The sequence below is a fragment of the Eptatretus burgeri genome, chromosome 13, assembly GCF_056783735.1.
Source record: "Eptatretus burgeri isolate ZD-2024b chromosome 13, Ebu_testis_v1, whole genome shotgun sequence".
NCBI classification, from domain to species: Eukaryota; Metazoa; Chordata; class Myxini; order Myxiniformes; family Myxinidae; genus Eptatretus; species Eptatretus burgeri.
This window is the reverse complement of record NC_140973.1, coordinates 11,673,528-11,687,003: the sequence shown is the minus strand read 5'-3', so window position 1 is coordinate 11,687,003 and position 13,476 is coordinate 11,673,528. Positions and strand designations below refer to the sequence as shown.

Sequence of the window (13,476 nt, the reverse complement as noted above, 5' to 3'; positions counted from 1 at the left end):
AGGATAATAGCTTCACCTCCTCCTCCCTCCTCCTCCCCCCGCCCGCTCCAGAAGGAAGCGGATGTGTGGGTGCTTCTAGTATTGTTGGAACCAGACATTCACGGTTCCGTTATCTGCGGACCCCATGTATTCGCAGTTCATAAAATGTGACCTGCTTCTACATTTGCGACCAAATACTTCACGTATTCGCAGTGTTTTTCACATGATTTTTGATTTTCTCTTCTGAATCATGAACCGCCGGGAACCTGTCCCCCTTTTGCTCATTGAAATAATGTAATGTGCTGACATTTGCAGATTCGACATTTGCGGATATTTTTAGGAACGTATCCCCCACGAATGTCGGGGTCCGACAGTATATGTATCATGTGATAAGTGTTTGTTTGTTTATTTTTGGGGTTGTTTTCTTCTTTCTTATGCAGCATAAGGCTGCAGGATAGCATCGTTGGCTGAGGGCACAGCTGTGTCTCTGATGCAATGCCCACTGTAGGTTAGAGCAGGAATTTGTAATTTGTTCACGGTGCCTGCGATAGTTTGCTTCCTCTTCACGAAGGACACCGTGGGATCTTGAACATCCACAAACTAATGCCGGCACATGGTACGCCCAGTTTAATGTCCATCCAATGGATGGATGGCAGACAAATCAATGAATCACCCAGCCTGTGAGACAGGGACGCCAACTTATAGCTCGGTTCAAACCCAGGCAAGACAGCTTTGAGGCGAGTGTGCGTACCTCTAGGCCATCCTGCCAGTCTTGTGGGACTGTTTGTTTATTTGTTTGATTTATGTGCATCCCGAAACCACTGGACAGAAGGAGTTAAAAACTGGAGGTTGTAGCACCACCTGCTGGAAGCCGGGATTACACGTCATAATAAGATGAGCAATATAAATCATAGACGGTGGGGGAAGGGAGGGAATGAACCCATCCATAAGGACGGGTTCTTTTGGAGTGTATGGAACACAAATGGTATAGAAATATTCAATGGACTTACGCATTGTCCTGCAGCTGTGTCGTCTGTTCTTGGTTGAGCAAAATAGTTTGGTGGTTAACATCCAGTGGAGGATTCAGGTGAGTTTCTTGGCTTTCTTCTGCCTTTCCAGGACTTTGCGTTCTTGAACACCCCTGCACAAACGGTTTCTCTGCCACTTGGTCATCCAGATTATTTGTGGCTTTTCCTTTTGCAAGAACATTATTGACAGTGTTGAATCTCGCATTAAGATCTTTCATGACTCGACCTGACTTTCTCTTCTGTATCACTTGGAGCCGTTCTCTTGCTCCAGAGGTCGCTGCCATGCCAGAACTCCGAATATGGTCATTGTGTTTGGACCTCGACTTTCCAACCGTTGTAGGAAGTGAATTTTGTTGCTCCAATCGGGGCCTTGCTTTGGAAGGTTTGCTCTCATTCGGTAGTGAAGCAGTTGCCTTGGTACTTTTTGGTTTTCCCCTCAAGGATTGATGTCGTTCTTGAGCGACAGATCGAGATCCAAGTCCCGATTCTGTGACTTGTGAGGCTTTATTTACAGACCTCAGTCCAACATTCAGGCGAGTTCCATTAACATGTTGCCCATTCTGGAATGGGCAGGAATTCACTCTCGATTTGCACTTTCGATCATGCAGTGCAGCCAATCGCACTGGGCAAATCCTCTCTGCATCGGCATTGGGGACATCCGTGTTTCTGTGTGTTTTTGCAGCCTGTGATTTATTGTTGCCATGAATGCTCTGTTAGCACACACAAAGAGAGAAATGATGAAATGAATGATTACATACCAAGAGGCACTAAATCGAATGACATGCACAGCAACAGAAATAAATATGCAGTGTATATATATATATATATATATATATATATATATATATATATATATATATATATATATATATATATATATATATATAAATGTTGCATTGATCAGTCAGACTCACTTTGGTTGTCAGTTTCCTCTTTATACCTGTTAAGAACAGAAAAAAAAAAGTTTAGAGAAAAGGCAAATTTTTCAACTATCAGAGAAAGGAATCAAATCCTGTAACATCATTGTGATGTGATGTTCCGGGGCGGATCCAGCCAACACCACCGCCTTCCCGAAGGTCATATACATATATATATATATATATATATATATATATATATATATATATATATATATATATATATATATACACATATACATACACATATATCCAATTACATTATTTTTATCATCTTTACACAATTTTATAATCAACATTATATCAGCGAATGATAAGATGCAATCAAAATTAAACAGTGTTAATTCAAAATTTATTGAAACATAATTAATTACTGCGCAGAAAGGTTGGCATCCATGGAGAGGAGGTAACTCCGCCTGAAGAAATGCCCCGCTGAGTGCGGTGAGAATGGCGCCAACCTTTGTTGTGATGTCGCTGGAACCCAGTCCCAATAAGTGAAGATACTTTCCCCAAGCTCAGTGGCTACGGTTGTCTCATCAGTATGTCCATATGTGTGTGAAAGATAAGTGAGTGGCAGCTCAATTACGAGTCTTAGACCTTGTATCAAAAATAATTAAATATTAATAAAAAGACCACCAAGAGGTCTGGTACTCGGCATCAAGAACTGCTACGAACCAATTAATATAAGTTAATGTATCAATTTAAATTACTTCATGAACTCCATGAACCAAAAAGAAGTTTAATTTTGGTGTTTTTTTGTTTTTTTTCGATACACAGTTGAGGCTCATGGAAGAGCTATTACAGTGAATGGATCAGCAGAACATAACAGACATAAACAGGATGCACGACAGGTATGCATGGGGTGGACAAAATGGATACAGAAGGAAACTCCGAGGAAGGAAAACTGGAACATTTGAAGGTTGGATTTGGGTGGGGTTGACAAGGGTAGAAAAGATCATGGTTTTGGATTGGGGACGATCTGAGATGGTGGTGAACAGCTGTCTTGAAGACCTGAAGGGAAGAGTGATATTGAAGAGGATGTAAAAGTTGATTCCACAGGCAGGGGGGGGGAAGAGGACCAATGTGGTTTGCGCAAGAACGATCATGGCTGATAATGAGACCCAGGAGTTTGAATGACTCAACTTCCTCAAGAGGATCGTAAAGAAAGTAGATAGGATGGTTTGCCAAACGGTCCTTTCGGAGAGAGATATTGAACGTGTGAGATTTGTCAGGATTGAAAGACATATTCCAAGTGTTTGAGAAGCTTGTGATTTTCTTAAGAACTGAAGAGAGGGAAGAGGCTGCAGCCTGCCTATCTGTAGGATGAGGGATGTCACGGTAGAGGGTGGAGTCATCAGAAAATCCGTCATCATCATCATCAAAAAATCCGGCCTTTTCAACTTGACCAATTGACCATCCTGTTTGCCAAAATGCTATATTGGTCACTTTGGCCTCAATTTGCAGCCTCTAAACGGCTTCTGAGGCCGTGGACACACAGCCCACGTGACTTCCTCAACAAAATTGTATTGGCACTCCAAGTATGGAGTTTGTAGCTTTAAAGATAAGGCTGTGCATAAAGAACAGAAGAGACAGACAGAGACAGAGATAGAGAAAGAGAGGCTGAGGTGGGGGGGGAGAGGGAACGGACTGATGGTGTGAAGGAGGAATGATTGAAATTCTGTCTTCGACAGTCTCCTCTCTGGAATTGCTCCCCCACCCCCCACCCCTTCACCCCCCACTGCTCGATCTGTGCTCTGTTTCCAGTATATTTCCTCAGGGCGCTCAAGACAGCCAGCAACCCCCTTCTGGTGAAACCACCAAAATCAAGAATTACTGCTCACCTTCATTCTTTCATTCCTCTTTTTTCCCCACCTCTGGAACAAACTCCCACACACTCTTCCCTCCAGGTCTTCAAATCAGCTGTGCACCATCACCTCATATCTTCCCCCATCCAATACCATGATCTTTTCTATCCGTGTTAATGCACCCCAAACCCACCTCCTTCAAATTGCCTGCTTTCCTTCCTGAAAGTCCCTGAGGTGTCCATCTTGTTTACCCCATGTACCCTGCTCATCTGTTTCCTACTGCTTTGTGTGTCCCTCTCCCACCCCTCTTCTCTCCTGCTCCCTTTGTTATATGTTCTGTGTGTTAACTCTTATACGAGCCAGGACAATGTATACAAAAAAAAAAGTCACCCAGAAGGTACCGAACATTAATATCAGTGAGTAAATGAGTGGCTTTATATATGACGATAACCACTGCCCGAATACGTCCGTATATAACCACCATCCTGATACGTGCGGAGATAACCACTGTGCAGATACATCAATGGAAGGCAGCATGAGGGGAAAGCAGCATGATGGGAGAGCAAGGTTCTGTTCTTGCATATATGAACTTGGCTGCCGCGTAGCTATCATTTTTTGGAAGCGTGGCTGTGCCACTGATGGTATGCTCCTCTACCAGTACACTGGTACTCATTGTGCCGACCTTGGAAAGATGACAGGCTAAGTCAACCCCACCTGGTGTTAATTCAGCAGCCAGTGGAGCTCAAATTCAAGATGCAAAGATCCTAAGCCAGCCACCCTATCTGCTAAGCCAACACCAGGCTTTTGAGGGCAAGGTAAGACAGTGTTCTATATTATATCTGAACTGAAAAAGTTCCTATGCATCATTTACACCGATGTGAAATGAGAAATGAAAACCAACACATCACATTATTTGGTCATATCAATATTTAGTGTTTGATAAATATGAAAATGACATGAGAAAGTCAACACATGTGTACAAGACATGTCTGCAGAGGCTCAAAGAGGGATGCAGTCAAAAGTCAATTAACAGCTAAGTATCTGGTGTGACCACAATTTGCATCGACATGCGCTTAGCAACGGCGCATCAGTGAGGACACAAGATGGTTGAAGAAGGCTTGAGGGATGTTATTCCAGATTGGTATGTTGAGCCAACGTTGAGCCAACGTAACAATCGTCGTTCCATTTCGTCCGACATTTGTTCTATGGGAGTAAGATCATGCGAAACAGCTGGCCAAGGAAGTGTTGGAACATTCTGTTGTGTGATGAAGTCAGTGACCACTCGTGTGACGTGAGGGTGTGCGTTATCCTGTTGAAGTGTGATGTAACGTCCATTAACCTGCAGGAATGGGAGGACGGGAAAATTCATCACGGTACCGAATAACTGTCAAATTGCCATTAATGACTTCTAGGTGGGTTCTGTGATGTACGGTGATGCCTCCCCATTACCATCACGCCAACATAACATGTGCGTTCGGGTAACATTTCCTTTCCCAGGTTTAATAAACGCAATGGCTATCACTCCTCTCAAGATGGAACCTCGACTCATCTGTAAAGAGGCTAACAGCCCAATCTTGTCTCCTGAACCTCAGAAGTTGCCGACACCAAAGCTAGGCGTACATGTCGATGACGTGGCAACAAAATTGGGCGTACTGGTGGTCGTCGTGGTCAGATGTTATGCTCGCATAACTGATTCCAGACAGTTCTGGCAATGATTGGTCACAATCCAGGGATGCTGCGAGCTGTCAAACTTGCTGTCTGGAACCGATTCCTCAGGTGCGCCAACCGGATATGGTTATTCTGCCGACATGACGTAACACTTGGTCGCCCAGAACGTGGACTGTTTTTGAGGTTGCCAGTTTGGTGATAACGTCTCCAGTGACTTTAGGGTGTTCCAATGAACACCAAAACACCTACCCACAACATTTTATGGCATTCCTGTATCAAGCATGCCAAAAGCACGGAGACGTTAATTACCGGAAAGGTGCGGCATCACGTTTATGATGTTTAGACGTCAAGAAAAGTGTTTTTCACAGCTGTGATGGTTCACCGAATCATGCTGCATTGCAATTTGCTCAGCACCACATGTAGCACTGTCCACGTGACTCAGTATACGTACATGGCAATTTGTACGCATGCAAATTCCGGATATTTACAGGTAAACTGGAGAGCATGTTGGTGGCTGACCATTATATTTGAAGGCTGGTGTTGGCTTAGCGGTTAAGGTGGTGGCCTGGGATCCTAGGGCCCTGAGTTCAAGGAACGATTCCCGCTGAATTAACACCAGGGGGTTGACTCAGCCTGTCATCCTTTCGAGATCGGTGAAATGAGTACCAGTGTAGCAGGCAAAAGGCTTCACACGAAGGGAAGGGGTATCGACGGACTGAGTAGATCTGGTATTGGTGTGGCGCAGGCATTATGGGCTGAATGGCATCCTCATGCGCCTTAATTCCTTGTGTAATTTTTTTTTTTATGGTGCACATGAACTTTTTCCATTCGTGTAGAATACATTATATTTATTTATTTATTTTCAATTTGAAGCCCATCTGCCTGGAAGGCTGGATCCGCCCGGAAGCATTTGAATGTTGCATTTAAAAGCTTGTTTTTGTACTTACTTTTACAGGATGAAGATATTAAGAGTTGTGGTTTTCCATCATGAAGATGCACCTCCAGCATCAAGTCATCCCTGTTTTAAATGTTAATGAAGAGAAAAGTTTTTGTTTTAGTTTCACAAGTTTTCACTCATTTTAAAAAAACAAAAACAGAATTCTCAGATACAATTCCATCAAACAGAAAGAACAATAAACATGTATGTTCAAGAATGAAAACATTTGAAGTCGAAAAAGCAAGTGTCGGACATGCCGACAAAACAAAAACAAATCAGAAATCTTTCAACATGCATGACAATAAAACTTGCTTTACACTCATTTAACACTCCATTTGGTCAAAGTGAAAACATATTGTTGGTTCTTGTCCGATAGAAACATTAGGTTGAATGGACGTGGTGGAGGATGGGAGGGAATCTATGATTTTAATATTAATGCATATTTCCTGGCAAACATAATTTTTTTTTAATCGAAAAGTACTGCACTTGAGTGTACAGCAAAAACTTTTTTTTTATAAATGGTACATTGCTGCTTCCTCGCTGAACCCTCAGCATTTAAAAGGATAGAACACGCGGACAAAACCACACTAGGAAGGCAATGGCAAACCGCCCAGTATAACCCTTGCCAAGAAACTGCTTCGGCAACACCGACACTCTGCGGAGAGTACAGTACATCAAATCAAGAGAAAACAGTGACGATGACAAGAGTGACAACCCCGCTACGAACTACATTGGAAATCGAACCCACACCTGTACTCCTGTGAAGTGAAGCATAAATTGGAATCGAACCTACATCCGTGAAATGAAGCAACGAGGCTTTCTTACCCACCAAAATATACCCAAAAATGTTATGGATAGCGCGATCGGTGTTGGGGTATGCGAGAGATTTTCATTGACGTTGGAGCTACTCTCATCGAGATGTCCTGACTTCTTCTTTGACACCCAAATACAATTTGTTCAGTCTTTTACTGCGAATTGTGAGTTTAAAATCATACTATATTGGAGATACCACACTCGCTTCGAAGCTGTCTTGCCTGAGTTTGAATCCCGACACAGCTATAAACTGTCATCCTGGTGTTTTACAGGATGACAGTGCGGAGATAACCGCATTCATCAATCCATAATGATCTATAATGATCCATAATTTATTCATCAATGTGTACACCATCCCTCGGATGGACGTTAACCTGGGCGTCTCGTCTGTTGGCATTAGTTGGTGGACGTTAAATATCTCACGGTGGCCTTCATAAAGAGTAGGCGAGATATCTCCAACACCGTGAACAAATTCCAAATTCCTGCTCTAACCTCGAGAGGGCACTGCATCAGTGGCACAGCCGCACCATCAGCCAATGATTCTACCCCGCAGCCTTGTGCTACATACGAAAGAAGAAGAAAAGAAACTCACATCTACAATCACAGATTTCCATACTTTTCGAAATACATTGATCTAAGGCGCACGAGTCGAGCTTGTGCATAAATCCCATGGAAGACAAAGACATGAGTAGACATCAGTGTACTTTCACATAAATTACAGGGACAATAGACAATGGACAACTGCATATAATATAAGGGATTTCAACCTTGGTCCTGAGCACATCATGTCCCATCGATTTAGATAAGAACACTAAACGGACCAATCCATCGCAACCCCTTTTCACTCAGTTAGCCAGAGTATGACATCTCTGTCATCTGTTTCATCTTGAGCATAATGACATCTCTGCAACGTCGTTTATCTACATTTACCGAAAGTTTATCCTTTGCAATGTAAAAATCTGTTGACTTCACTTGGTAGAAACTTCAAAACATCAGAAACAAAATTTACTAAAAAAAAAATGTAAGATAATCATTATGGGTAAAAGAAGATATTTTTTGCCCGAGGTCATGTTCCATCTGCTGGGAAATTCACCAACATCACTACTGCATTACATAAAAAGGTGCAAAAACTGATCCCCTTAACTACAGAACTATGAGCTTACTTCCAATCATGAGCAAGATCATGGAATCCATCATCACAGGTGATATGAAATCATTCCATTTCTCCAAAAAAAACCTCATCTCAGATCACCAATTTGGTTTCAGACCAGGTCACTCCACCTTGGCATGCTGCTTCTACTCTCCGAACAATGGAGTTGGCCCTCAATGTCAGACATGAGATCAGGGCTGACGTATCTTGTGCTTTTGATACAACCTGGCATCCTGCCTTACCGTCCAAACTCTCTGCTTTTGGCATCCAAAGCCAACTCCAAAGCCAACTTAATGACTCCCTCTACTCTCGTAGCCAAAGTGTGGCTTTCAACGGAACCCTTTCATCTCCCCCTCCCTGTCAAGGCTGTCCGAATAACCCAAGGCAGTTTTTTAGGCCCAGTCCTATTTCTGATCCGTATCAGTGATCGCTCTGACTCTCTGGAAAAATCTTGCATCTATTTGCTGATGACTCCACCCTCTGCCATGACATCACTCATCCTTCAGACAGACAGGCAGGCTGCAGCCTCTTCCTCTCTTCAGACCTTGACAAAAATCACATGATGGTGAAATGCTTGGAATAAGACCTTCATTTCTGACAAATCTCACACTCTCACTATCTCTCTCTGAAAGGACAGTCTGGCAACCTCCCCCTGTCCCACCCCATCACCCATCACCACCATCTACTTTCTTAGCAATCATCTTGAAGAAGTTCAGTGACTTAAACTCTTGAATCTCACTCTCAGCCAAGATCTTTCTTAGGCAAGCCACATTTCTAAGTTGGCCTCCAAAGCCAGTCGCAGACTGGGCATCCTCAGTCATGCAAATTCCTTCCTTGGCACATCGGAACTCCTATCTACCTACAAGGCTTTTATCCGCAGCTTGATGAAGTACTGCACTCCCCTCTGGGCTGGTGCCCCTGCCTCACACCTTGCTCAGCTCAATGCCATGGAACGAAGGTTTTTTAAGATTTAATGCAATGTAACCTCAAAGATGTAAGAAGTAGGAATTGAATTCCTCTTTTAAAGCTGGGTAGATCATCGGATAATGTGACGCACGTTACAGGCAGTGAATTCCAAAAGCGAGACAGAACGAGGGATAAAACTATCTGCATAGCCTTTCATTCTGCACTTTAGATCAGCTATAGTGCATGGGTGTGCAGAGATGGCAAAGCGAGTGTTGCGTCCAAACACTCGTACAGGAAGGAACCAAGTCAGAAAGTCCAACAGAACATTTGCCATGAAAATATCTGTAGAACAAACTAAGAGTGGCAACTGACCGAGGGTGAGAGAGCGGTTGAAGAGTTGAACCCATCTCCGCACCAACGAGGTTCACTATGCATTTCTGAAGCCTATCAAGTAAAGACAAGTGGCAGGCTGGTGCTCCAGCCCAAATGTGGCACCAGTACTCCACGAGGGGACGTATAGTTGTCTTATACAGGTACAAAACAGTATCAGGAGGTAAATACCTCTGCGATCGATAAAGACAACCAACTCGATTGGAAGTGCTCTCAGCAACACGAGAAATGTGCTTATCCCAACAGATGTTAGAGGAGATATCCAGACCAAGAAACCGAAGCTAATGATTCTGTCAAGGTTGAAGACCTCGTGTGCACAGAAAGGAAAGACTTGTTTCTGGAGCGAGACATGGAGAACAATTTAGTTTTCTTTGCATTTAAGGTTACCAGCCAGTCATACCCCCACTTCAACACGTTCTCCAAATAATTGTCCAGTGAAACTCCAACCTCACTACGAGTAGTGCTGAGTGAATTAGCAGATGTGCAGTAAAGTGAAGTCATCGGCACACATGGCTAGCTGAGACAGAACATTATCAGAAAGATCATTGATATAAACAAGGAACAGAGTAGGACCAAGGATAGAGCCCTGTGGAACACCAGAATTGATGGAGCAAGTTGGAGAAGATTGTCCCTCAAGAACCACCTTCATCTTGCGATTTCTAAGGAAAGCAGAAATGATTGAATGAATCACTCCAGATACACCATATGACTGAAGCTTGTGGAGCAGATCCTTGTGCCACACTTTATCAAATGCTTTTGAGATATCTAAAACAACTAATTGAGCTTCACCCTTGACCTCCAATGCCCCGTTGAAATGATCCATAATGAAGGATAGCAGATCACCAGTGCAGCGAGAATGATGAAATCCGTACTGGCAGTCATTGAGAAGTTCATTGTCCCCCAAATGGCTGAGAAGTTGTTCATTGAGGAAGCATTCAAACACCTTACATATTACAGGAAGCAGGCTGATTGGGTGATAGTTGCTTGGCTCAGAATGCTCATCAGCACCATTGAAAATGCATTTCTGGAGCTTATCAGGTAAAGATAAGTGGCAGGCTGGTGACTCTAGCCCAAAGATCGCAACCAAGCATGGTGTTGGCTCAGTGGTTAGGTTGGCTGGCTTGGGATCTTAGGATCCTGAGTTTGAGCCCCGTTGGCCACTGGATTAACACCAGGTGGGGTTGACAGCCCGTCATCCTTCTGAGGTTGGCAAAATGAGTACCAGTGTACTGGTATAATGGTTATATCGGCGCACAACCTCAGTGTGGTAATCTTCATCCTGATGAAGCAGCACTTGGAAGGAAGGAAAACGGGGACAATAGAAGCCACTTTTCCAGGATGAAGGAAGCACCGAAGCATACAAGCACAGGGATTCCATCAGGACCAGTCGCTTTCGAGGCATCTGGAGTATGAATCATTCCGGCAATCTCCTTATCGGGGGGATAAATGGGTACAGGGGATATCAGAGTCTGTACGAGATGTAAAATGAGGAAGAGGGGTGTCCCTGATCATCTGAGGGTAGAATAATTAGAAACAAAGCGATTTGAAAAAGAGGTTGACCTTATCCAAAGGTGAAACAACAACCTCAGGTGCATGAAAGAGAGGAGGTATGAAAGATTTGTTGTGGTCGAGTGCACCGTCATCAATCCGCCAAAAGTCCCCAAAGCCAAGTCGCTCAGTCACAATGGAATGGACTGCAGAAGCCGTATACCGCTAATAATAGCATCCTGAAGAACTCTTCACAGAGATTTTACTTGCTTTGTGGAACAGACATTTGGACTCCAGAGACCCTTGCACATGGTACTGCTTGTTTCTGTCCCACTGTCCCTCTCCCCGGAGACTCGACGCCTCATGAAGATAGTCTCATCGACTGGATAGTTTTGAAGCTTTAATATCGCTAGTGCGTGCCCGTACGTGCAAAAAAAAAAAAAAAAAAAAAAAAAAAAAAAGGAATTGTGACGTCATTCGTGACGTCATAGCACCGTGTCCTGTCATTGGTTTGGTAAATAAATGGCCATGACTTGGGAATCACTTGTCCGATTAATATCAAACATTGAAAAGGCACATCCTCAGGTCCCCAGCGTCAATTGTGATGTCATATCAAACAAAGAAAAAGAATTGTGCCATCAATTGTGACGTCATCGCGCCGTGTCCTGTCATTGGTTTGGTAAATAAATGGCCATGACTTGGGAACCACTTGTCCGATTAATATCAAACCTTAAAAAAGGCACATCCACAGGGCCCCAGCGTCAATTGTGACATCATATCAAACGAAGAAAAAGAATTGTGACGTCAATTTTGACGTCATAGCGCCGTGTCCTGTCATTGGTTTGGTAAATAAATGGCCATGACTTGGGAACCACTTGTCCGATTAATATCAAAACTTGAAAAGGCACATCCTCAGGTCCCCAGCAATATACCTGGCAAGTTTCAATTAGATCGGACCAGTGGTTGTCGAGAAACAGCGGTCACAGGCAGTCACAGGCAGTCACAGGCAGTCACAGGCAGTCACAGGCAGTCACAGGCAGTCACAGGCAGTCACAGACAGTCACAGACAGTCACAGACAGTCACAGACAGTCACAGACAGTCACAGACAGTCACAGACAGTCACAGAGATTGCTGGGATTATAGATCGATCAGTTAAACGTGTGTAGATAGAATAACATCAAATGTAACATATGTAATTCACCACAGGCCCCATTAAGCTCGTTAAGATTACTCAGAGCACAGTTTGAAGAATAAAACGAACTGAGATCGATACGTGTGGAAACTAAAACATCGTGGGGGGAAACTGAAACATCGTGGGGGAAACTGACGCCGAGATAAAAGGCAAAGAAATGTCCACGAACCCGATATCCATGACTTGCCGTCACAATAAAACACGACGACGCAATCAACATCAACATCAACAGCTGCGTTGTCATGGGCGTTATAATCGTGCGATGCTATTGGTCGCCGTTCGCCCAATGGGCTGAGTCGTTTTAGGTTTCTTTCATAAACTTCGAAATACGTTTTCAAAATGTAAAATTATTTTATATCCGCACGAGGACGCCGTTAATATTATATTCTTTAAAATTTATCCTCGAACCAGGTGTTTGCGGAATAAATAAAAAAAATTTAACGGTACCGCTTATCGGAACAACGGTTTCAGCCTTATACACCGCCCGGAACGATAATGCTTCTCGTTTCTTTTCCTATACTTTTATTCGCACTCTCATTAAATTTTTCATCCCTAATATTCTTCAAATACAAGTTTCATTTGCTTTACTCAACTCGGCTACATCGACTAACCATCCTGCTTTTTTTATTTTTTATTTTTTAATCGTTTTTCTTCAGAACTCGGCAAAACATTTGATTAACTTGTGGGCCAGTTGGTCCGAGGGACCAGTTTTCATCGGCTTACCACAGCCTTGTCTCAGCCCAGGTGTGCTTGGGGCCAGCGCGGGGATTATACGTTCGTAATTATTATTATTACCGTGTAATGATACTATTCTTATTATTGTTATAAATATTATTAGTGTTAATATTATTACTCAAATATATGCTTTGCTGCAATGTTATCATTGTTTTTCTGATATATTTTGTAACTGGAGGGGGAGCACTCGGTGGAGTGCAAAACCTCCGCCGCCAATAGTGCTGGGTGGTCACTTAAGTGAACCTGATATCCTATTCATTGGAGGTCAAAACGGATCAGTCTCAACTGAACCACGATTCAATAAGCTAAACTAAATCGACGCGCATGTAGAAATGCTAAAAAAATAAAATCGAAATTTTTTTGAAAAAAATGGTGCAAAATTTTTTTTTTTCTCCAACAATTTTTTTTGGGGTGGGGGGGGGTTGGAAATGACTTAAAACATGAAGAAATGCAAAAAAAAAATTCAA

At 43.1% G+C, this 13,476-nt stretch overlaps 1 protein-coding gene and 1 long non-coding RNA gene across 3 annotated transcripts in view; one reads left to right on the top strand and one right to left on the bottom strand.

Moving 5' to 3' along the window:
• The window catches only part of CCDC66 (coiled-coil domain containing 66), a 50,457-nt gene extending 37,905 nt beyond the window's left edge, over positions 1-12,552 (bottom strand). For both annotated transcript variants that reach the window (XM_085851135.1, XM_085851136.1), the window contains exons 1-4: positions 12,444-12,552; positions 6,345-6,415; positions 1,922-1,947; positions 990-1,717 (exon numbers count right to left, since the gene is read on the bottom strand). In XM_085851135.1, the coding sequence (XP_085707261.1) occupies positions 990-1,717; positions 1,922-1,947; positions 6,345-6,415; positions 12,444-12,454 (836 nt within the window). In that variant the 5' untranslated portion in view covers positions 12,455-12,552. The remainder of the gene's footprint in view (positions 1-989; positions 1,718-1,921; positions 1,948-6,344; positions 6,416-12,443) is intronic.
• A 284-nt stretch (positions 12,553-12,836) lies between these two features.
• Positions 12,837-13,476, top strand: part of LOC147013849 (uncharacterized) — a 38,465-nt gene continuing 37,825 nt past the window's right edge. Inside the window, exon 1 of the long non-coding RNA XR_015050417.1 lies at positions 12,837-13,018. This is a non-coding gene — a long non-coding RNA (uncharacterized LOC147013849). The remainder of the gene's footprint in view (positions 13,019-13,476) is intronic.